The sequence below is a fragment of the Erinaceus europaeus genome, chromosome 11 (assembly GCF_950295315.1).
Source record: "Erinaceus europaeus chromosome 11, mEriEur2.1, whole genome shotgun sequence".
Lineage (NCBI taxonomy): Eukaryota > Metazoa > Chordata > Mammalia > Eulipotyphla > Erinaceidae > Erinaceus > Erinaceus europaeus.
The window spans coordinates 62,601,419-62,623,509 of record NC_080172.1 but is presented as its reverse complement, the minus strand read 5'-3'; the positions used below and the strand labels follow the sequence as shown (position 1 = coordinate 62,623,509).

The following is a 22,091-nucleotide window of genomic DNA, read 5'->3' as shown; positions in this document are numbered from 1 at the left end:
AGAGCGCCGAGCCGAGCCTAGGTCCGACCTTAGGAGCCCTTCCCCCAACCTCTCACCTCCCGCCTTGCCGCAGTCGCGCGGCCCTCTCTGGAGAGCAATCGGAAATCGGCTACTTCGGCCTGCCTCTACCCAGAAGCGCGCCCTTTGAGTGCGGGGCTGGCGGCGGCCGCGGCGCGCGCGGGTGGGAGTGGCTCGCTGCTCGAGCTCCTGTATGCGTTGATTCCCGCCCCAGACTTCAGAGAGCGAGGTTGCTTCTTTCTCCTTTCTGCCCACCCTAGTAACTTGTTCCTCTTTGGGGCTGGCCTAACCTTAGGTTCAGTGGCCCTGCTCTTGCCCCAACATGACTTTTGCTCAGGTGTCACAGTAGGAGCCTCAGGCTGGAGCCCTATCCCATGAAGAGTCTACTGGTAACTCGCCAGCCCCGCCACCATGAACGGGGTCCTGATCCCCCACACGCCTATCGCTGTGGACTTTTGGAGCCTGCGCCGGGCGGGCTCAGCGCGACTCTTCTTCTTGTCCCACATGCATTCTGACCACACGGTGGGCCTGTCTAGCACCTGGGCCCGGCCCCTCTACTGCTCCCCAATCACTGCCTACCTCTTGCGGCGTCATCTACAGGTATGGGGGCGCTAGCCCAGGCATCTGGGTGGGGGCTTCTGATCTGTCGTAACCTCAGTCCTAGAGACCAGGCAAACTAATTTTGATGACAGCAGTTGTTGGAACCCAGAAATGCATCTTTAGCCCAAATTCAGATTCAGCTATACTGCGCAATATAAATATATAATATGTAGTTTCCGCCGTAAATTGGGGAGAACTTTTAGCCTAACCAAGAAAGTTGTTCCTGTCTTTTCTCATAAGTTAGTGTTTTTTCAAACTTGCCTCATTAGAAGAATCCAGCTGATGTGCTGGGTAATATAGTTATACACACACACTCTCCCTTAAGATTGTATTTGTTAATGAGAAAGGAGGAGAGAAAGAACCAGACAACACTCTAGTACAAGTGCTGCTGGGGATTGAACTCGGGGACCTCATACTTGACAGTCCATAGCTTTAGCTACTGCACCATCTCCCAGACCACGAAATATAGATTTTCTAACTGACCCTCTCTCATCTGACACAGGTCAGCATTCTGATATCACTGATGTGGTCTTCAAAATCTAACTGGCATTTCCCCCCCTTAAGACTTACTACTATTTTTATGAGACAGAGCCCCACTCAGTTTTGGTATGTGCTGTGCAAGGGGTGGGACCTGCGACCTAATGTATGCAGTTTCTGTTCTCTACATTAAGTTATCTCCTGAGTTCTCTAATTCAAATTGTTTAAATAATTTTTTTTTTTTTTTTTTTTTACCAGAGTACTGTTCAGCTCTGGCTTATGGTGGTGCAGGGGATTGAACCTGGGACTTTGGAGCCTCAGGCATGAGAGTCTGTTTGCATAACCATTATGCTATCTACTCCTGCCCTAAATAGATAGTCTTAACGTGTTATTACCAAGAAGGTTGAGAATTCTTGATTAAGTGGTTTTCTTTCTTTCCTCCACTTTCTTTTCTTTTCTTTCTTTCTTATCAGTTCAGGCCTGTGATAGTGTGGGAGATTGAACCTGGGACCTTGGAGCCTCAGGCATTAACATCTTTTTGCATAGCCATTATGCTATCTCTCCCACCACTTTTTAATAGATTGTTTAATGTATATTTGAGAGACGAGAGGACACCGAGCATCATCACTCGGACACAATGATGCTGGTAATTAGGATCTCATACTTGGAGTCCAAGCCCTTTATCTACTGTACCACTTCTCAGGCTGCTAGGTTCTTTTCTTTTTTTAAAAAAAAGATTTTTTCTTTCTTTTTAAAATATTTATTTATTTCCTTTTTGCTGCCCTTGTTTTTTATTGTTGTAGTTATTATTGCTGTTGATGTCATCATTGTTGGATAGGAATGGTGAGGGGAGGGGAAGACAGAGAGGGGGAGAGGAAGACATCTGCAGACCTATTTCACCGCCTGTGAAGCGACTCCCCTATAGGTGGGGAGCCGGGGCTAGAACCAGGATCCTCAAGCTGGTCCTTGCGCTTTGCACCACTTGTGCTTAACCCGCTGCGCTACCGCCCAACTTCTGCTAGGTTGTTTTCTGAGCTCTCAACTTAGTGGGGACTGGGGAACTGGAGGAGGAAAGGAGGTTTCTTGGGAATTATAGCTTCTGATTCAAGTGGTTCAGATTTGGTCATTTTTTTCTTGATTCAGGGATAGGATAGTTTCTAATCCAGAGAGATGTCAGGGAAGTCAGTCTGTCTTCAATGGGATAACTATGTATTTCCTTAGGTATCTAAGCAGTGGATCCGAGCCCTGGAAGTTGGTGAGAGCCATGTCCTTCCTCTAGATGAAATTGGACGAGAGACCATGACAGTAACCCTCATGGATGCCAATCACTGCCCTGGTTCTGTCATGTTTCTCTTTGAAGGATACTTTGGAACCATCCTCTATACAGGTGGGCCTCTTGATGGTTTCTATCCAACTTCCTAGCCTACACACTGCTTTTCTTATGTATTTGCTAAGGAGAAAGACCAAGATCATCATTCTGGCATGTTATGCTGGGTGTTGAACTTGGAAGTTCATGCTTTATCCATTGCGCCATCTCCTGGACCCATTCTTGAGCAATTAAAAAAAAAAGTTATTTATCCCCTTTTGTTGTCGTTGTTGGATAGGACAGAGAGAAATGGAGAGAGAAGGGGAAGAAAGAGAGGGGGAGAGAAAGACTAGACACTTGCAGACCTCCTTCACAGCATGTGAAGCGACCCCCCTGCAGGTGGGGAGCCGGGGGCTCAAACCGGGATCCTTAAACACCGGTCATTGTTTGCTTTGCACCACGAGTGCTTAACCTGCTGCGCTACTGCCTGACTCCCTTTTTTTTTCAACCATAGTACTGCTCAGCTCTGGCTTATGGTGGTGTGGTGGATTGAACGTGGGGCCTTGGAGCCTCAGGCATGAGTGTCTTTTTGCATAACCATTATGCTATCTATTGGCTTCTTGAGCAATCTTAACTCAATAAAGTTTGGAGGTTTCCTAGCTTCATCCCATATAAATATAATGACTCTCTTTCAATTGATTCCCCATTCTTTATGGGCCCAAATCTTGTGAAAAGTAGTAAAAAAGTAAAAATAGGATGGATATATATCCACATAGAAGCTATTTCAGTGCCAGGCTTACTGATAGTTTTTTCCACAGGCCAGTAAACACATGCTTATCTATTGGAAGTTGGAACAACCTACCTTCTCTTTCTATTTCAGTGCCAGGCTTACTGATAGTTTTTTCTACAGGCCAGTAAACACATGCTTATCTATTGGAAGTTGGAACAACCTACCTTCTCTTTCTCACACTCTACCTGCCCTTATATTCTTCCAGGTGATTTCCGATATACACCATCCATGTTGAAGGAGCCAGCCTTAAGATTAGGGAAACAGATTGATACCTTATACCTAGACAATACTAATTGTAACCCAAGCCAAGTTCTTCCTTCTCAGCAAGAAGCTGCCCACCAGATTGTTGAGATCATTCGAAAGCACCCACAACATAATGTGAAGATAGGTGAGTGGTTTCCTTCCCTTTCTCTGCCATACATATCTAGTTGATCTAGAATCTTTGAAGGTTTCCTCATATCTTTCAAGTCCCTGCAGCTCTCCCCTTATCCATGAAATTTACCCTGACCACCTTATTTAAAATTGAAATCTGACCACAGTCACTTCTTCCACATATCCTAATCTTGATCCCTTATACTAGTCAACTTCTTTTTCATAATATTCATCACCTAATGTATTTCTTATGCACTTTAATTTGCTATTGATTTTTATTTATTTATTTAAATTTTTATTTATAAAAAGGAAACACTGACAAAGACCATAGGATAAGAGGGGTACAACTCCACACAATTCCCACCACCAGAACTCCTCATCCCCTCCCCTCACCTGATAGCTTTCCTATTTTTTAACCCTCTGGGAGTATGGACCCAAGGTCATTAAGGGGTGCAGAAGGTGGAAGGTCTGGCTTCTGTAATTGCTTCCCTGCTGAACATGGGCACTGACAGGTTGATCCATACTCCAAGCCTGTCTCTCTTTCCCTAGTGGGGTGGGGTTCTGGGGAAGCGGGGCTCCAGGACATGTTGGTAGGGTGTCTGCCCAGGGAAGTCCAGTTGGTATCATGTTAGCATCTGGAACCTGGTGGCTGAAAAAAGTGTTAACATATAAAGCCAAACAAATTGTTGACTAATCATGAACCTAAAGGCTGGAATAGTTCATATGAAGAGTTGCGGGGGGGGGGGGTCCTCTGTTTTGTAGATAGTTAGTAGTCCTATTTTAGTTATATTCCAAAGAGCCCATGACTACTAGTTTTTTTTTTTTCTCCTTAGCCTGACATCTGATATGCAGGTGGATCCAAGTTATTGTCCGGGGAGATGATGTCATGGGGGGTTTGTTTTCCTATGAAAATCCAATGGTGGGACCAGGTGGTGGCACATCTGGTTAAATGCACACATTACAATGCACAAGGACCCACCCAGGTTCAAGTGCCTGGTCTCCACCTGCAGAGGGCAAGCTATATGAATGATGGAGCAGGGCTGTAGGTGTCTCTCTCCCTCTCCCTCTCCCTCTCTATATCTCTCCCTCCCATCTCAAGTTCTCTCTGTCTCTATCCAATAATTAATAAATAAGTAAATAAGCAAATAAATAAAAATATATTTTAAAAAAATCTGATGGTTAGGCTCTACTGTAATATACTTGACCTCACTGTGCTTTGCCCCCTTTTGGGGTATCTACTAATTACCCCATCTTAGATACTGGGCCAAATGGTTTTGAACTATCTGGCCTAAAGTTGTAAGTAACTTAGATATTTAAAATACTATATATACAAATATATTTGGGAGAGTTTACATAGCATAATGGTTATGCAAGCAGACTCTCTTGTCTGAGGCTCCAGTGTCCCAGGTTTAATCCCCTGCACCACCATTTTATCATTTTACAAATCTGAAACATTAAAAACTTAGTTTGAAGAAAATATGTATACTCAGAGGTATGGTCTAATAGTTAAAAAAACTTGAAATATTGAATCTGTTTCACTCCTGACATGCTAAATTAATAGTCATTTTTGAGATTATAATTTTTTAATAGTTTTTTTAAAATGTTTTCTTTTTGAGAGAGAGATGCAGAGAGAGAAACACCAGAGCACTACTCAGCTCTGGCTTATGGTGGTGCAGGGGATTGAACCTGGGACTTTGGAGCCTCAAGCATGAGAGTCTCTTTGCATTATCATTATGCTATCTACCCCCACCTGAGATTATAATTTTTATTAGTGATTTTAGTAATGATTGACAAGATTGTGTGATAAGAGAGGGGTACAAGAGATTATAAATTAATAGGGTTATAATATCACACCTTTTCACCACCAGAACTCTATATCTGCCCACCCCCAATTCCTCTAGATAACCACTATAGTTGTGCACAGTCTTGGATATGGGTTGACTTTTTTCTTTGTTTTCAGTTTCTCTAAATTCCACATATGAGTGAACCATCCTGTAGTTGTCCCTTTCCTCCTTACTTACTTCAGTAAGCATAATCTTCTCCTTTTCCACCCATTTTATTCCAAAGGACACAATATTATCTTTTTTCTTTATTGCTGAGTAAATACTCTATTAACTATATGTCCCATATATATTTTTTTTAAATACCAGAGCACTGCTCAGCTCTGATTTATGGTGGTACAGGGGATTGAACCTAGGACTTTGGAGCCTCAGGCATGAGAGTCTGTATAACCATTATGCTAGTTACCCCCTACCCTGTGTCCCATAACTTTTAATCCAGTCATCTGTTAAAAGGCATTCTGGCTGCTTCCATGTTTTGGTTATTATGAATAATACAACTATAAACATGGGGATACATATATCCCTTTGAATTTGTGTTCTTACCTCATTTGGATAAATGCCTAGGAGTGGGATTGCTGGATAATAAGGTATTTCCAGCTGTATTTGATTAAGGATTTTCCATACTGTTCTCTATAGTGGTTGCATCAGTTTGCATTCCCACCAGCAGTGTAATAGAGTTCCTCTCTCTACACATCCTTTCTAGCACTTATCCTCTCCTGTTTTATTGATGAAGGCTATTCCCACAGGTAAGAGGTAGACTATCATATGGTTTAATTTGCATTCTGTATTGATGTGAGAATTTCTGCATGTATCTGTGGGCCATGTGTATCTCTTTTTTTAAAATTTTTATTTATAAATTGGAAATATTGACAAGACTATAGGATAAGAGGGATACATTTCCACATAATTCCCACCCCACAGAACTCCATATCCAATCCCCTCCTTTGATAGAGCCCCTATTCTTTATCCCTCTGGGAGTATGGACCCAGGATCATTATGGGGTGCAGAAGGTGGAAGGTCAAAGGTGGGTATCTCTTTAGAGAACTGTCTATTCATATCTTCTGCCCACTTTTTAAAATTGGGTTCTTTTTCTTTTTGTTGAGCTGTATGAGTTTTTTTTTAAGAATTTATTTTTATTTTATTTTAATTTAATTTTATTTTTATTTATTTATTTCTTTATTGGGGAATTAATGTATTACATTCAACAGTAAATACAATAGTTTGTACATGCATAACATTCCCCAGATTCCCATTTAACAATACAACCCCCACTATGTCATTCATCATCTTTCATGGACCTGTATTCTCCCCACCCACCCACCCCAGAGTCTTTTACTTTGGTGTAATACTCCAATTTCATTTCAGGTTCGACTTGTGTTTTCTTTTCTAATCTTGTTTTTCAACTTCGGGCTGAGAGTGAGATCATCCCATATTCATCCTTTTGTTTCTGACTTATTTCACTCAACATGTATGAGTTCTTTATAGCTGTTTGATATCAACCACTTGTCTGAAGTATAGTGTGTAAATATGTTCTCCCAGTTCCTAGGTTTCCTGTTTATTCTTATGGTTTTGTGTGTGTGTGTGTGTGTGATGTAACTTTTTAAAAAAAATTTATTTCTTTATTGGGTAATTAATGTTTTACATTCAACAGTAAATACAATAGTTTGTACATGCATACCATTCCCCAGTTTCCCATTTAACAATACAACTCCCACTGTGATGTAACTTTTTAGTTTGATATAGTCTCATTTGTTCAATCTTGTTTTTGTTTTCCTTGTCCATGGGGTGGAGTCTCCAAATATAGCTTTAATGTTAGTGCCATGTGTCGGGGTGCGTTGCGGGAGAGAGAAGAGACCAGGAACTCGTGGCGGAGCAGGAACACAAATCTTTATTCACACGGGAACCCCAGAGTTGGGTGTGGGCACCGTGGGTTTAGGCCACGTGGAGCTAGTAAAATGGCCACCTCCCGCTATACACGCCAGCCCTTCTCCAGGTTGGGATACAGAAGAGAAAGAGAGCAAAACCAGAACAGCAGCAGGCTTTATAGGGCAAAAACCAGAAATGGCAAGTCGGGATGGGATTGGCTAGGAAAGGGGGTGGAGAGAGGCAAAAGGCATGCTGGGAAGGTGGAAGTGTCCTTAGCAACTGTTGCAATGGTTTTAACTAAATTAGCAATACCTTGAGGGGATAATGTGGTGGGGATCTGTAAATAATACTTGCATGGAAAGTTTGTGGGCCCTGCCAATGTTCAACCACATCTGCACAATTTCCCAACACCTCCCCCTTTCCTTTTATCTAATGGCCATAGAATAGGAAATTTAGAGTGGAGCAGGCTTAATGTTTTTTAAGCAATGCCAGGCTCTGGTAGGAAGATGTGGGGGGGGAGACTTAGCTGCCAGCCTTGTGAGATTTATGTGTACCCCCTTTTTCTCAACCCCTCTGTAGAGAGGGAGACTTACCTGGAGGAACTCCTCTCATAGGTTAAGCTCTGCCAGGCTCCACCATCTCCTTATAATTTTTCTGCACCTTTCCCTGTCTTCTTATCTAATTGTCATATTTAAATGGGTCAATGTCTGTAAAAGACTCCATTTCTGTCAGGGGAATAGCAGTGTAGGGGTGAACAGAAACCTTTTGGGCAGAAACCTGAATGATATCATGCAGGCTTTTTTTTTTTTTAAGGGCTGAATAAGACAGGAATTGATAAGTAAGAGTAGCAAGAGACAGCGTGAGGCTTAAGAGAGGCCTGGTAGGCAGAGGGGGGGGGCTGCCTGATGGGTGGAAAGGGGCACTGCCTGATAGGTGGAGGAGTGGGGCCCTGTTAGCTGAGGGGTGAGAGGGGTGATCTGGGGTTGCAAAGTCCTGAGACAGCTGGATGTAAGGTCCATGGACTGCTACAGTCAGTCTTCTAGAAGTCCAGCAGTGTAAAGGGAGTGTCCAAAGGTGTATCAGCAAGTCTGATAGAAGTGTTAGTCCAATGCTAACGACCAGGGGAAGACATGCTGCATGTCTGTCTCAATGGGGGAGGACAGCCACTGGAACTTTGCTTCTCTGTAGAGAGTGAGCTGGAACCGCCAAAAGGTGACAGGTGAAGCAGAAGCAGAAAGGGCAGACAGCAATGGGCGAGAGAAAGGCAGTAAGAAAGTTCTGTCCTTGGAGTCTGTGAATCAGGTTCTTCAGATCGTGTCAGGTCACATGGGTTTCAGGGGGGCGCGCCGCTGTAGTCATTGCCATCTAGTGGGCAATGTCAGAGTGTGTAGGGGTCCAAATGGTTTTTGGGGGATTCCTGTGAAGGAAACACAAACAAATCTGCTTCCTGTGGTTAGCAGGGCATCTGGTTCAAATTTTTATAAATATTAAAGGAGGTGTAATGTAGTTGGTGCTTTAGCCAGCTGAATATTGGGGGGATGTATCCCCTTTTTTCTTTACTTAATTGGGCTTAGATGTTTGGCGGGCCATCTCAACAACTGCTTGTCTTTGGTATTGTAAGGGGTGTCTGTGGTATAGGTGATGTTATAAAGGAAAAAAGTCTTTAAATTGTTGGCTGACAAAGGTAGGCCTATAGTGGCAAAGCGATATACACCAGTTGAGTGTAGAAAAATATGTGAATGTTGTTAATTTACGTAAGTTGTATATGGGGGAACTTCTTATATAGTTTAATATCTTACCATATGAGCAGATGCTTTTTCATGTGAAGGCTTTGGCATAGTTGTGGTCAATTACTTGTGAAGAAAATAAAACTTTTAGCAAGTTAGAAGTTTACTATAATTGATAACTCAATGATTATAATTGGTTTAAGTATATTTATAAGTGTGTTTAAAGGTCATCTTATGTGACCTCGTGTAACAGTCTCTGTACAGCAGGATCTTCAGACCAAATTTAGTTAAAATATATATTGATTTTTAATTATTTTTTACTTTAGACTTTAAATAAACTCAGGTTACTTAGAGAGTTGTTTTTTTTTAACATTTACAATGACAGATTTGTTGTGGATTAATTTTCACAAGATTAGTTTACAGGGTATTTTTGGGGGCCCTCCAAAAATGTCCTGTACAGAGAATTTGTATTTTAATTTTGGAGATGAATTGTCACGTTAAATATTTAGACTTTACCTTAAATACTCAGTTACTTTAGAAAATTCATTTTACTTTTATAAGAATTGTGGTGAAAACTCCTTCATTTAACTCTGCCTGGTAAGAATGTAGCTTCAAAGGTACACTTTTAATCATTAGGTTAATGTTTACCAAACTTGAAACACACAATAAACATGTAGTTTATAACACACAGGAGGAGAAAAACTTTTGTTATGAAGACATATGATTTCAAACACAAATTTAGATCTGTACTGTCTTACTTGAGCCATCTTTACTCACACAGTTTACAACTATATGTTTCACATTTATACCAAGACTTAAAAAAAAATCAAAAGAGGGAAAAACAATTTTTTTGGACTGTTTCTGGACGTTTCCAGAAACCATAGCTGTGTCCAGCATTTTTATATAAAGTTGTTTCACAGTACTCTGAGCAAAATGGGTCGTACAAAAAATTTTGGTCATTCAACTCACTTAAAAAAAGTTTTTTTTAGTCATTCAATTCACTCACTCACAAAACACAACTGGCCAGACATAGCATAAGATATTCAGAGATGCGGGGGTGAGAGGGCTATGTAAATCAGATTTTTCAGATTCCACCATGTCGTATTATGGGTCCTGGTGTGCATCCTGCAGCCAGTCCTCTTGCAGTGTTTCTTGTTCCTCAGGGATAGCAGCGCCATCATGCAGGTATTTCCAGACATGGCGGGCAGGAAACCAGAAAAGTTTTGAGTAATTCTGTGGAAAAATGCACATGAAACCACTCCCCATGGTTGATAGGGGGTCAGACCCTTACCAGATTTTATCGAGTGGGTCTTTCCATTTGACCTTAATAGCTGGGAGGGTGGGTGGTGTTTGCCAATGAAGAATAATAGGATGTTGGTTCGAATTTTTGTAAATATTAAAGAGATTTAATGTAGTTAAGGCTTTTTCTAGCTAGATATTGGGGAGTATATCCCCCCTTTTTATTTATTTAATTGAGCCTTAAGAGTTTGATGGGCCATCTCAACAATGCCTTGTCCCTGTGGATTATAGGGAATGCCTGTAGTATGAGTAATGTTCCAGAGGGAACAAAAATTTTTAAATTGTTTGCTGGTATAAGCAGGTCCATTGTCCATTTTAAGTAGAAGAGGAATGCCCATTACATCAAAGCAGGAGAGCATATGGCTAATAAGCTTTTTTGAGCTTTCTCCTGTCTGAGCTGTAGCCCACATAAACTTAGAGAAGGTATCAATTGAGACAAACACATATTTTTGTTTGCCAAAGTTAGGTAAGTGGGTGGCATCAATTTGCTAAAGAGCATTGGCTTTTAAGACTCAGGGGGTTAACTGCAAGAATTTGAACAGCAGATATCTTGATTAGACCTGCACAAGAGGAGCATGTAGCAATAATATGTTTCAACTGTGCCAGAGGAATATCAGGAAATCGAGCTCAAAGGCCTTTAAGATTAACATGGGTTAGGGAATGAAAATCAGCAGGGTTAGAGACAGAGGCTAGGAGAATTCCTGTGGAGGCGAGGTGGTCAGCTGCAGCATTCCCTTTGGACGGGACCAGGAAGAGGGCTGTGGGAATGAAGGTGTTGAACATACAGTGGTTGGGGTCGAGAACAGAGCATAGAGGCAATTTGAATTAAGAGAGGAGAAAGTGGGTTGTTATCAGTTCTCACATAAGAACGAGCAAGCCATGGAAGTAGGTTAACAGTATACACACTGTCAGAAAAAAGGTTGAAGGATTCTGGTACAGCTTTTAAGGCTAGGAGAACAGCATAAAGTTCTTTGTACTGAGGGGAATTATCAGGAAGCTCAATAAAGAGAGATTTGGGATATTGCTTGTCTGGATTATATATAAGGGCAGCAGCTCCCTTTTTCCACCATCAGTGAACACTGCAGGAGCAGAGGGGATGGGATCTCGAGAGAAAAGTTTAGGTACTAGTAGAGGCAAAAGAGGTGAAGAGGCTGTCAATTTATTAGAAGGAAAATGATTAATTGTCCTGGAAAACCCATTAAACTTAAGGCAAAATGAGAATAGTGGCATATTAGCCACTCTGTATCTGTGAGAGAAAAAGGAAGAATAATTGAATTTTGTTCCTTTCCTAAGACCTGAATTGATCTGTCTGTTCCTTGGTGAATCATAGATGCTAAAGGCATCAATCTCGGTACCAAGTCTTGGAGCTCCCCCTACTGGTGTATGAAGCCACCCAAAAACCCCATGCTTCTGCCACAGTGACCCACCACTGTGGGGGTGGAATTAAAGATTAGAAGATTTATCAGAGAGGAGGGGGAGAACCGAACGAGGTGCATGTCCTGGAGAGCCTGGTTTACCCTTTCCAGTGCCAAGGAGGCTTTGGGGGTATTAACGTACTCTTTGAGGAGGGCTGTTTGTTTCCTTTTAACAGATCAAACAGTGGTTGCAGGCAGCTAGTAGGGAGATAAAGATACAGCCTAAGCCAATTTTAATTTCCAAGAAAACTTTGTAAAGCTGAAAGAGTGAGATTAGAAGGAAAAATAACACAAGGTTTCAAGGGACAAATCTGCTTTAGAGAAATCTCTGAGCCTAAGAAAGATATTGGAGGAATTAGCTGTACCTTCTCAGGAGCTACATTAAGGTCATTTTTCTTTAAGGCAGGATAAGAAAATCACATAGGGCAGAGAGATCTGTATCTAATTCTCCTCATATTAAAACTTCATCAATATAGTTAAAAACCTTAAGGCTCTTATGAATATATGGGAAAAGGGCAGATTTAACAGCCTCTTCACAAATAGTAGGACGATATATAGTATGCCCATACCCTGGGGTAGTACCACCCACTCAAATCTATCTGCAGGGCTGGCGTTATTAATAGAAGGAAGAGAGAAGGCAAAACATTTACAATCTTGTGGGTGCAAGGGAATAGAGAAAAAACAATCCTGTATATCAATATCTATGATTGGAATTCCTGTGGGAATTACAGAAGCAAGAGGCAAACCACATTGGTGGGAGCCCCAAACCTTCATGATTTTATTAACCGCATGGAGATCTTGGAGGAGGCGCCATTTTCCCCAAGTGCTTTTTAATCACAAAGACAGTATTCCTTGGGCTCTGGGAATGGCAAATGTGTCCCAAGGACAACTGCTCTTGGACAAGCTCTTTTAAGATTTCTAGCTTCTCCCTAGGCAAAGGCCACTGCTCCACCCAGACAGGCTTGTTAGAAAGCCAATCTAAGCGGGAGTTCTGTTACAGACAGTGGCAGTTAGTATTGGGCATGCTGGTCGGATCTAGAAGTCTCACAGGAGTGAGTGTGGCACCCTGCAGAGGTGTCTGAGGATATTACCACATCAAGAGATTCCAGCAAGTCTCTGCCCAATAAATTGGTGCTAATATCAGCTATCAAAGGATAAAAGTGACTGGTTGTCCCTTCCGGGTCTTCCCACACAAGTGAATCTCATGTGAGGAAATTGTGTCAATCCTCCAACACCATGTAGACGTGGTCCTGGAAGGAGGAACTCTGTGGAACCTCTGCTTGCCTTAAAATTGTCTTGTCTGCTCCAGTATCAATCAAACACTTAAAAGGAATATTACCTTATTGTCATAGTAAGGTGACCCCTTTCTAAAACAGGGGTGGTCCACAAAATCTCAGGCTCTGAATCCACGCCGTTCACTTGCTTCAGCTGGCTATTTTTACACTGGGTTCCCTGGCTGGGCTCTTGTTTATGGAAGGAAGGCACTGTGCTGAGTGGGCGACCCACTTGACTCCCTCTTGAAGATGGGGCTGAGGGATGCTCTGTATCTAGTTTAAATCCCTGTTTAAATCTACATTCGGCAGTGGTGTGATATTTCTATGAAACAGACCAACAATCTCTCCTCCAACGAAAACCTTTCTGGCATCTAGAACAAGGCGTTCCAGGCCTCTGGCTCTCTGACTGGAAGCAGGGTTGTGGTTTATTTTCTGAACATTGGATACACCAATGCCCTTGGCGACTGCACTGAAAGCAAGCCCCCTTTCGCTTATGTAGAGTAGCTGCAAAGGCCTGTGTCATAATGGGTGCCTGATAAGAGCTTGATCTAAGCTCCTGTGTTGCTAAAATACAGGTGTCTGGGTATTCGTTTTTAAGACTGAGGCATGCCTGATGGAAATCCAGAAATATGCCATCCCAGACAATAGAATGCAGGAAGAGAAAACAGGCATCAGGATCATAAATCTTTCTCTCCAAACCTGGTTGGATCCTGGTAATGAATTTAGCTAGGGATTCATCAGGTTCTTAGCGAAAGGAGAGTATGGGTGCTGAGGCTGTTCCTGTGGGGGGTGTTAACCTCCTCCATCCTTGTAATGTGCAAAGGTGTGCCTGATCAAAGTAACCGGGTGGAAACTTGGCCTCAGACTGTTGAATTCTGGTTCCCAAATGACCCGTTCCAAACAGAGCCTCAAAATCCCACTTGGGCTGATTCTGCGTATTTTTCCAGGATTGCTGTGAACATTCATCTCTAAAAAATGCCTCCCATTGAAGGAAGAGCAGGCCTTGGAGTGTATTGCGAGCTACGTCCCTCCAGACTTGTGGGGTATTAAGGTTCTGGAAAAGGCCTTGTAAAATGGACCTGGTCCATGAACTCCATGAATACCATCCTCCTTAATTACTTGACGAAGTGCTTTAAGATCTGTGGAGGATCTCACTTTAAGGTTATATACTGATAGTTCTTAATACTTCTCTTTCTGGCCGAGCTTATGGAAAGAATTTCTAATTACCTTTTTTTCTTTTAATTTATATTACTCTTCTACTTCTTTGCTCTGTAATTATGTACCTTAGATTCCACTTTATTTTGGTAGGTACCATGAAAATTTAGTGGGGGACTGAGCGAAGAAGAAAAGTTGAGTAAGAGTTCTATAGCATTGCTTCTCCCAGAACTTCAGTTTAGAAACCACTTATTTGCACTTTACCTAGTGTGCCCAATCTCACCCCCCCATATATATAATAGTGATAAATATTTCTTTTAAAAAAATTAATGAGCAAGATATATATAAAAAAAGGATCTGTGGAGGAATATGGGTACCTCCTCTGAGGTCTCTGTCTATTGGGGGTAATGTTTACCGGGAATGTGTGGACTTTCTCCGGAGGAAAAGCTCTGTTGCGAAGCTGGCATAGGTATTCTGTGTCTGATAGTGTCGTAGCAGTGGGGGAAGGGGCCGCAGAAGTGGCGGCTGCAGCCAGACACATGTCTGCCAAAACGGGAGCCTCTGGGCAAAATGTAGATGGATTAGGGTGGGTCAGGATCGGGGTAGGCTTTGCTTTCTCTAGAAAGCATGTATGGTGCTGAGTAAGTGAAATGACCATCTCCTTTAACTCTTGGATTACAGCCTCAAGGTCCCTTAGCCTTTTGGGAGGGTGCCCTACATATCCGCTGAAAGCTGTGACCATGGTCAAGAGGATCCAAGGTGTGGCCCCAAGCAAAATGTCCCAGAGATATAAAAACTGTCTAGAGAAAAAGAGTAGAGGGTTTGGGAAACCTCCTCATGAGAAGGAAGGTAGCCCATGGTGGAGGGGTTTCAGAGAAATAAGAAGAGGGAGAAAAGGAATTGCAGTGCCTTTGTTAAACACGAGGCTGCAGAGAGCCAAGCGGCTGTATACTTATCTGGGGTGCTTTTGTAAGTCTCCAGAAACTGTCCCTGTTCAGGCGCCAGATGTCGGTGTGCGTCGCGGGAGAGAGAAGAATCTAGGTACTCGTGGCAGAATGGGAATGCAAATCTTTATTCACGTGGATGCCCCAGAGTTGAGTGCGGGCACAGCAGGTTTAAGCTACGTGGAGCTGGCAAAATGGCCACTTCCCGCTATACACGCTAGCCCTGCGCTACTGCCCGAATCCCTAAACTCTTGGACATGCTTCTCCCTGCTATGCTTAGGTTCTTGGAGAGTCCTCATAATGGGCTTTCTAAAGTCTTTCTCTAATAGCCCTTCTATGTCTGTATTTTCTTGGAGTCCTTCATTTCTGTCTGTCTGATTTGGCATGTTTGGTAGTTTGTTTCTGCATTATTTCTGTTTACACATGTATTTATTAATTTTTTCCCCCTCCTCCAGGGTTATTGCTGGGCGCGGTGCCTGCACCATGAATCCACCGCTCCTGGAGGCCATTTTTTTTTCTCCCTTTTGTTGCCCTTGTTGTAGTTTCGTTGTGGTTATTATTATTGCCCTTGTTGACGCAATTCGTTGTTGGATAGGACAGAGAGAAATGGAGAGAGGAGGGGAAGACAGAGAAGGAGAGAGAAAGATAGACACCTGCAGACCTGCTTCACCGCCTGTGAAGCGACTCACTGCAGGTGGGGAGCCAGGGGCTCCAACCGGGATCCTTACATCGGTCCCTGTGCTTTGCGCCACATGCGCTTAACCCACTGCGCCACCGCCTGACCCCTAATTTTTAATTTTTTAATTATCTTTACAGGGTAGAGACAGCCAGAAATTGAGAGGGAAGGGGTAGACATGGAGAGAGAAAAACACCTGCAACACTGCTTCACCACTTGTAAAGCTTTTCCCATGCAGGTGGGGAGCTGGGTCTTGAACCTGGGTCTCAAATCTAAGTCCTTGCATTGTAACACATGCACTCAACTATGTGCGCAACCAAGTGCACAACCAGCCGGCCCCCTTGTTTACACATTTATTGTGCTAGTTATTGCTGGCCAGCAGGTGGTGCTGTTGTCATGGTCTCTGGCTTCGCTTTGTTTATATGTTGTGTGTTGGAGGTGTGGGGGCTAGGGTTAGGTTTTTTTTGTTGTTTCCTTGAGCTGTTTTGTGCTCCGTGTGGTGCATGTATATGGTTTCTCTATAATTTCATTCTGAAACCAAGCCTCAGGTCTGTTGCTGGGCTGCAGCTGTGCTCATAGAAGCAGGGCTAACTTTACCAGTTAGCTGCCACCAGTTGCCACATATTACCTGTATGTTTTGGTGACAGACTGGACTTGTTTTGTTCATAAATGCTCCCTGCTTTTTTGGTGTGACCTTGCCTGTAATTCAGTAGGCTAATACCCCTGAGGCCATGGATTAAAAGTTTATAAATTCATTTCTCTCACTGTCAGCACTGTGTGTTGTCTTGACTACTGAGTATAGAGGGAAAATGGCACCATGCTCTGCTGGAGCTCTACGTTCATTGTGTTTGACTTTAGTCTGATGCCCCTTCACACCCCCAACCAGGCGTGAGTACCTACTTGAGGCTCTGGCTTTTCTGCAGATGTCTCAGTTGTAGTTGGTGAATTTTGTTAGGTTCAGATGTTATATATTTGTTGTTCTGGGGAAGAGTCTGGTCAGTTGCTGCTGTTACTTCATGGCCATGTGTCCTCCATATCCCTATCTCTGTCTCTCTCTCTCTTTTTCTTTTTTTTTATTATTATTTTCCCTTTTGTAGGCCTTGCTGTTTTAGTGTTGTTGTAGTTATTATTGTTGCTGTCGTCATCGCTGGATAGGACAGAGAGAAATGGAGAGAGGAGGGGAAGACGGGGAGAGAAAGACAGACATCTGTATACCTGCTTCATCACCTGTGAAGTGACCCCCCTGCAGGTGGGGAGGCGGGGCTCAAACCAGAATCCTTCCACCAGTCCTTGCATTTTGCAGCCATGTGCACTTAACTCGCTGTGCTACCTACCAGCCCCCCCTTCTTTACCAGAGTGCTACTCAAAGATGGTTTACAGTAGTGCCAGAGATTAAACTTGGGGATGTTAGAGCCTTAGTAATGAAAATCTTTTTGCATAATCATTATGCTCTCTCCATTGCCCAAGAAGAATATTTTTTAAAGGCTATGTACAAACTTTGAAAGAAGATTCAAAATGAAGTTAAAGAATGGCACTAAAAAAAAAAGTTGGGGGGCCAGATGGTGGGTAACCTGGTTAAGTACACACATTACAATGTGCAAGGATCTAGGTTTAAGCCCCTGGTCCACACCTGCAGGGGGAAAGCTTCATGAGTGGTGAAGCAGGGCTACAGGTGTCTCTCTGTCTCCCTCTTCCATATCAATTTCTCTCTGTTTCTATTCAATAGTAAATTAAAAAAATTAAAAAATAAAATAATTAAAAAAAAAAAGTTGCTGAGTTTGATCGCCAACATATGTTCTAGAAGGATGCTCTGCTTCTCTGTCATTAATAAATGAATACTTTTATTTAAAAATAATAAAATTAAAAATTTTAATTAAGAAGTATTTACTTTAAAAAAAGTCACTCCCAGAGTGACTGTTTTGTTGGTTTAGAAATACCCCTTCCTGGGGTTAGGTAGCATTATGGTTATGCAAAGAGACTCTCATGCCTGAGGCTTTAATGTCCTAGCACTGCCATGAACCAGAGCTAAGTATTGCTCTAGTAAAATAAATAAATAAATAAATAAATAAATAAATAAATAAATTGCAACACTAAATGAGAAGTACCCCTTCCTTGTAAGATTGCTTGACTGCTCATGAAGAAATACCTGTTCTAGGTTTCCCAGAGAAGCATAGCTACCTCAGAGGGCACAGTGATAGTAGGGCTTGATTAATTTTTCAAATATGTATTAAGTGCCTATTCTGTACCGGATATTTCAGTAGGCACTGGGGAGTGAAAGGTGACTAAATGGGAGCATACCAGTTAGTAGTAAAAAAAAAAAAAATAGAAGAGATTATGGGGTAAAAAGGAATGGAAAAAAGTTAAAAAAGGAAAGAGAAGAAAATCAGCCACATTTGTGGAAAATAGTCAGATTTTTTTAAAACTATGATGAGGAAGAAAATGAATACAAAATAATTTAAATTTCTTTGAACGAGTTCAAAATCTAGTTTTGCACATAAAATATTGTTTTACGAGAGCACTGCTCCGCTCTAGCTTATGGTGCAGGGAATTGAACTTGGGACTTTGGAGCTTCAGACATGAGAGTCCCTTTTCAACCCTGGTGATCAATGGGGTGACAGATGTTGCAGCCAGATTGCCCTCACATCCGAGAGTTCCTTTTCATAACTGTTATGCCATCTACCCCTGCCTCATAAAATACACCTTTAGAATATGTCTGAGAACAGTTATTACACTCTTTCTCCCACATGTGTTAACTACCATTACCCACATTCAGGCTTCCCATTTCTTTCTTTCTTTCTTTCTTTCTTTCTTTCTTTCTTTCTTTCTTTCTTTCTTTCTTTCTCTCTTTCTCTCTTTTTTTCTTTCTTCCTCCCTTCCTTTCTTTCTTATTGGATAAAGGTAGAAATTGAGAGGAGAGGGGGAGATAACTCATGAAACTGCCCCTCTTCAGGTGGGGACTAGGGGCTTGAACCTGGGTCCTTGCACATTGTAATGTATGTGTTTAACTAGGTATGCTACTGCATGACCCCACCCCTTCATTTCTTTATAAGTACTGTTTGGGCCTTCTAAACTGGCACTTCTGTTGTTGTCTTCTCATCCAGGCTGTTGAATAACACTACTGCTCTTTTTTTTTTTTAATTTTATTATTTATTTTTACCAGAGCACTGTTCAGTTCTGGCTTATGGTGGTGTAGGGGATTGAACCTGGGACTTTGGAGCCTCAGGCATGAGAGTCTCTTTGCATAACAACCATTATGCTATCTTCCCTCATACTACTGTTCATTTTTTAAAACGTATTTATTTATGAGAACCAGAGTATCACTCTTGTACATGTAATATCAGGGATTAACGCAGGACTTCTTGCCTGAGAGTCCAAAGCTTTATCCATGTGCCATCTCCTAGGTCTTTGCTATTGCTTTTTCTTCTTTTTTTCTAAAGCCCTGCTTTGATCATATTCCTATAATTAAAACTAACCATTTCCTGCATCAGAATTTTCAGTGACTTTTCCTTACTTACTTAAATCAAATTAGAATTAAGTTCAAGCTCCTTAGCAGTACATACAGGCCCTCTATTCCATGGAATGTATTACCTAAGCTCCAGACCCAGTGTCATTTCTTATTAATTCCTTTGTGCTTCAGTCACACTGAACTGACCCTTCTTGAAAGTTCTCTCATCCCTTCCCTTTTTTTAAAGATCAGCTTAGATCTATACTATAAGACTTCACTTGGCTATCTTCAGGACATATCCCTCACCTCATCAACTGGTAGATACTTTTCTGTGTATAGCCCTACCACTGTCCTTGATCACATTATTTCTGGGTCTCCATGTAGATTATATTCCTCAAGGGTGAGACTTTGGTTTTTTTTTTTTTTTAACACATTTTATTACTTTTTAAGACTTTATTTATTTATTTATGAGAAAGATAAGAGAAGAGAGAAAGAACCAGACATCACTCTGGTATATGTGCTGTCGGGGATTGAACTCAGGACCTCATGCTTGAGAGTCCAGTGCTTTATCCACTGCTCCACCTCCTGGACCATGAGACTTTGTTTTCACAGTGCCTCATACTTGGTAGCTGCTTTTTTGTTTTTGTTTTCCCACCAGGGATATTGCGGGGGCTTCGTGCCTGAATGACTCTACCACTCCCAGTGGCCTTTCCCTCCTCCCCCTTCCTGTTTTTGATAGAGGGTGAGAGAGAGAGAGAGAGAGAGGGAGGGAGAAAGAGATGGAGAGCAGAGACACCTGCAGCACTGATCCACCATTTGTGAAGCCTCCCCCCCTGTTTGAATCCAGGTTCTTGCAGGTGGTAATACACACACTGCCAAGTTCACCACCACCCAGCTCCTGGTAGCTGCTTTCTAACTGAGTAAATGAGTGGATTCTTTATTACCTTCTCCTCCTATTTTCTGTATATGTCAGCTCAAACACTACGTCTTCCCTGCCCCTATATACTCCCTAGTTACCCCCTTCAATTTCTAAGTTTTTGATTTATTAAGATTTCCCAGTAACTTCAATCTCTTCCTTCTCTTCCCTCCAATCTTTTCAACATTATTTAGGACTCTATAACCTGGGAAAAGAGTCACTGCTGGAATACCTGGCCCTGGAGTTTCAGACCTGGGTGGTATTGAGTCCTCGGCGCCTGGAATTGGCACAGCTGCTGGGCCTGGCAGATGTGTTCACAATGGAGGAGACAGCTGGCCGCATCCATGCCGTAGACCACATGGATATCTGCCGTTCTGCCATGTTGCACTGGAACCTCACCCACCCTACCATCGCTATTCTTCCCACAAGCCGGAGAATCCGCAGCTCTCACCCTGACATCCACATAGTCCCTTATTCTGACCATTCTTCCTACTCTGAGCTTTGTGCCTTTGTCACAGCACTGAAACCTTGCCAGGTGGTGCCCATTGTCAGTCGACAGCCCTTCAGGGACTATTTTCAGGACAGCCTGAGCCCCAGACTCTCTATTCCCCTGACTCCAGACTCTGTGCAGCAATATATGAATTCTCCTAAAAAACCAAACTTTCTCTGGCTGTTTTTAAAAAAGAGACTAAAGAGGCCAAGAACTCAGGGTGTTGTGTTTGAATCTCTTGAGGAAAATTCCGATCAATTTCAAGCTGACAGCAACTCAAAGAAGACCAAGAATGAGAACCTTGGTGGGGACCTTGAGAAGCAGCTTTCCCTCTGCACTTTGCAGACCCAGAAGCAATTGAGCCCAGATCTCTGCAGCAAAGAATGGGATGGGGCCATACCTTTCTCTCAGTTCCAGAAGACAGAGGCTGTGCTAACTAAGTCCATGGATTTTCCAGTGTACTTCAGGACCAAAGATGAGGAATTTATTTCTCCAGAAACTGTAGAGGAAATTAGTCTAGAGCCACACTTGACATCCAAGGGAAACAGTGGCTCAAAAGCTACAGGGAAGCATATTACTTGGGTAGGTCAAGGTTCTCCTTTGGTTCACAGCAGCAAGTCTGCCTCTCTTCTGGCTCCTGAGTTCACAGACCTGGCACTAAAATACCTCCTGACTCCAGTGAACTTTTTCCAGGTAAGGTTCTCTTCTAGGGGTTTTGACCAGCAAGTGGAAAAATACCATAAACCTTGCAGAAGTACAAGAGTACAGAAAGATAATCGAGCTTGATCTGATATTGCAGCTTTGAAGATAGTGGCTGATAGCTAATACGGATATTTTGTTTGGGGCCTTAACTTTGCTGTCTTCACAACATCCCATTGGAATCTTAGTGTCCATGGACTCCTTAGCTTTATAGCTATGTTTTAGAAACACTTTTTGTTATGATCTCTTCACAGTATATAGGAGTACATTAAAGATTCTGATAAATCCTACAGTAACTTAATCTGCTTTGCTGTGCTAAATTCAATATTCTTCCTACATTTTTGATCACGCAGTCCTCTTAGGGAGATACAGAAAAAGATAAGGATCCTGAGTCTAAAATGGCCAAGTTTATCTCCATTGTTATTTTGTATATCGTGTTATTCTCCATGTCCCCTTCTCCCTCTTCCTAGAAAAGAATTCCCTGAGTACTTCTGTTTTTTTAATTAATAACCAGTACTGGAGGATAAAGTGACAATCCAGGCAGCATGTTCCAGTCACTGACTTGCTGTGAACCCATCCAAGTTGACTCCTTGTCTCTGCCTTTGGGAGGAAACAGGAAATGAAGAGTCTTGTAACACTGGGGGAGTGGATGGGAGATGGAAATTCCACCTCTTCCTCCATGAGAATTTGTAATTAGTGTCACTGGGGACCTCTTTGAAACAGAGCCAGCTGGGGATTGGGTACCCTTCAACAAGGCAGTACTTGGAACCCAGCTGAACAT

General features: G+C 42.3%; 1 protein-coding gene and 1 long non-coding RNA gene across 3 annotated transcripts; one reads left to right on the top strand and one right to left on the bottom strand.

Moving 5' to 3' along the window:
• The first annotated feature begins 40 nt into the window (after window positions 1-40).
• On the top strand, window positions 41-21,600 carry DCLRE1B (DNA cross-link repair 1B). 2 transcript variants are annotated; one of them, XM_007530198.3, is made up of 4 exons: window positions 41-618; window positions 2,317-2,482; window positions 3,397-3,579; window positions 20,316-21,600. In XM_007530198.3, the coding sequence occupies exons 1-4, from the start codon at window positions 430-432 to the stop codon at window positions 21,395-21,397; spliced, it is 1,620 nt and encodes a 539-aa protein (XP_007530260.1). In that variant the 5' UTR covers window positions 41-429; the 3' UTR covers window positions 21,398-21,600. The 2 variants fall into 2 exon arrangements, with proteins under 2 accessions (XP_007530260.1, XP_060057833.1); XM_060201850.1 differs by lacking the exon at window positions 2,317-2,482 and having other exon boundaries at window positions 484-618.
• LOC132541381 (uncharacterized) lies at window positions 6,409-7,323 on the bottom strand. Its single transcript, XR_009552580.1, has 3 exons — window positions 7,114-7,323; window positions 6,871-7,000; window positions 6,409-6,507 (listed from the first exon to the last, which is right to left on the bottom strand). It is a non-coding gene; the product is annotated as an uncharacterized LOC132541381 (long non-coding RNA).
• Window positions 21,601-22,091: the final 491 nt, after the last annotated feature.

Bases quoted from the DNA above. Each gene is read 5' to 3' on its own strand.
- DCLRE1B (XM_007530198.3), top strand. From the start codon at position 430: ATGAACGGGGTCCTGATCCCCCACACGCCTATCGCTGTGGACTTTTGG. The intron at 2,483-3,396 runs GTGGGCCTCTTG...ATATTCTTCCAG, and splicing joins TGGAACCATCCTCTATACAG to GTGATTTCCGATATACACCA. The intron at 3,580-20,315 runs GTGAGTGGTTTC...AACATTATTTAG, and splicing joins ACAACATAATGTGAAGATAG to GACTCTATAACCTGGGAAAA.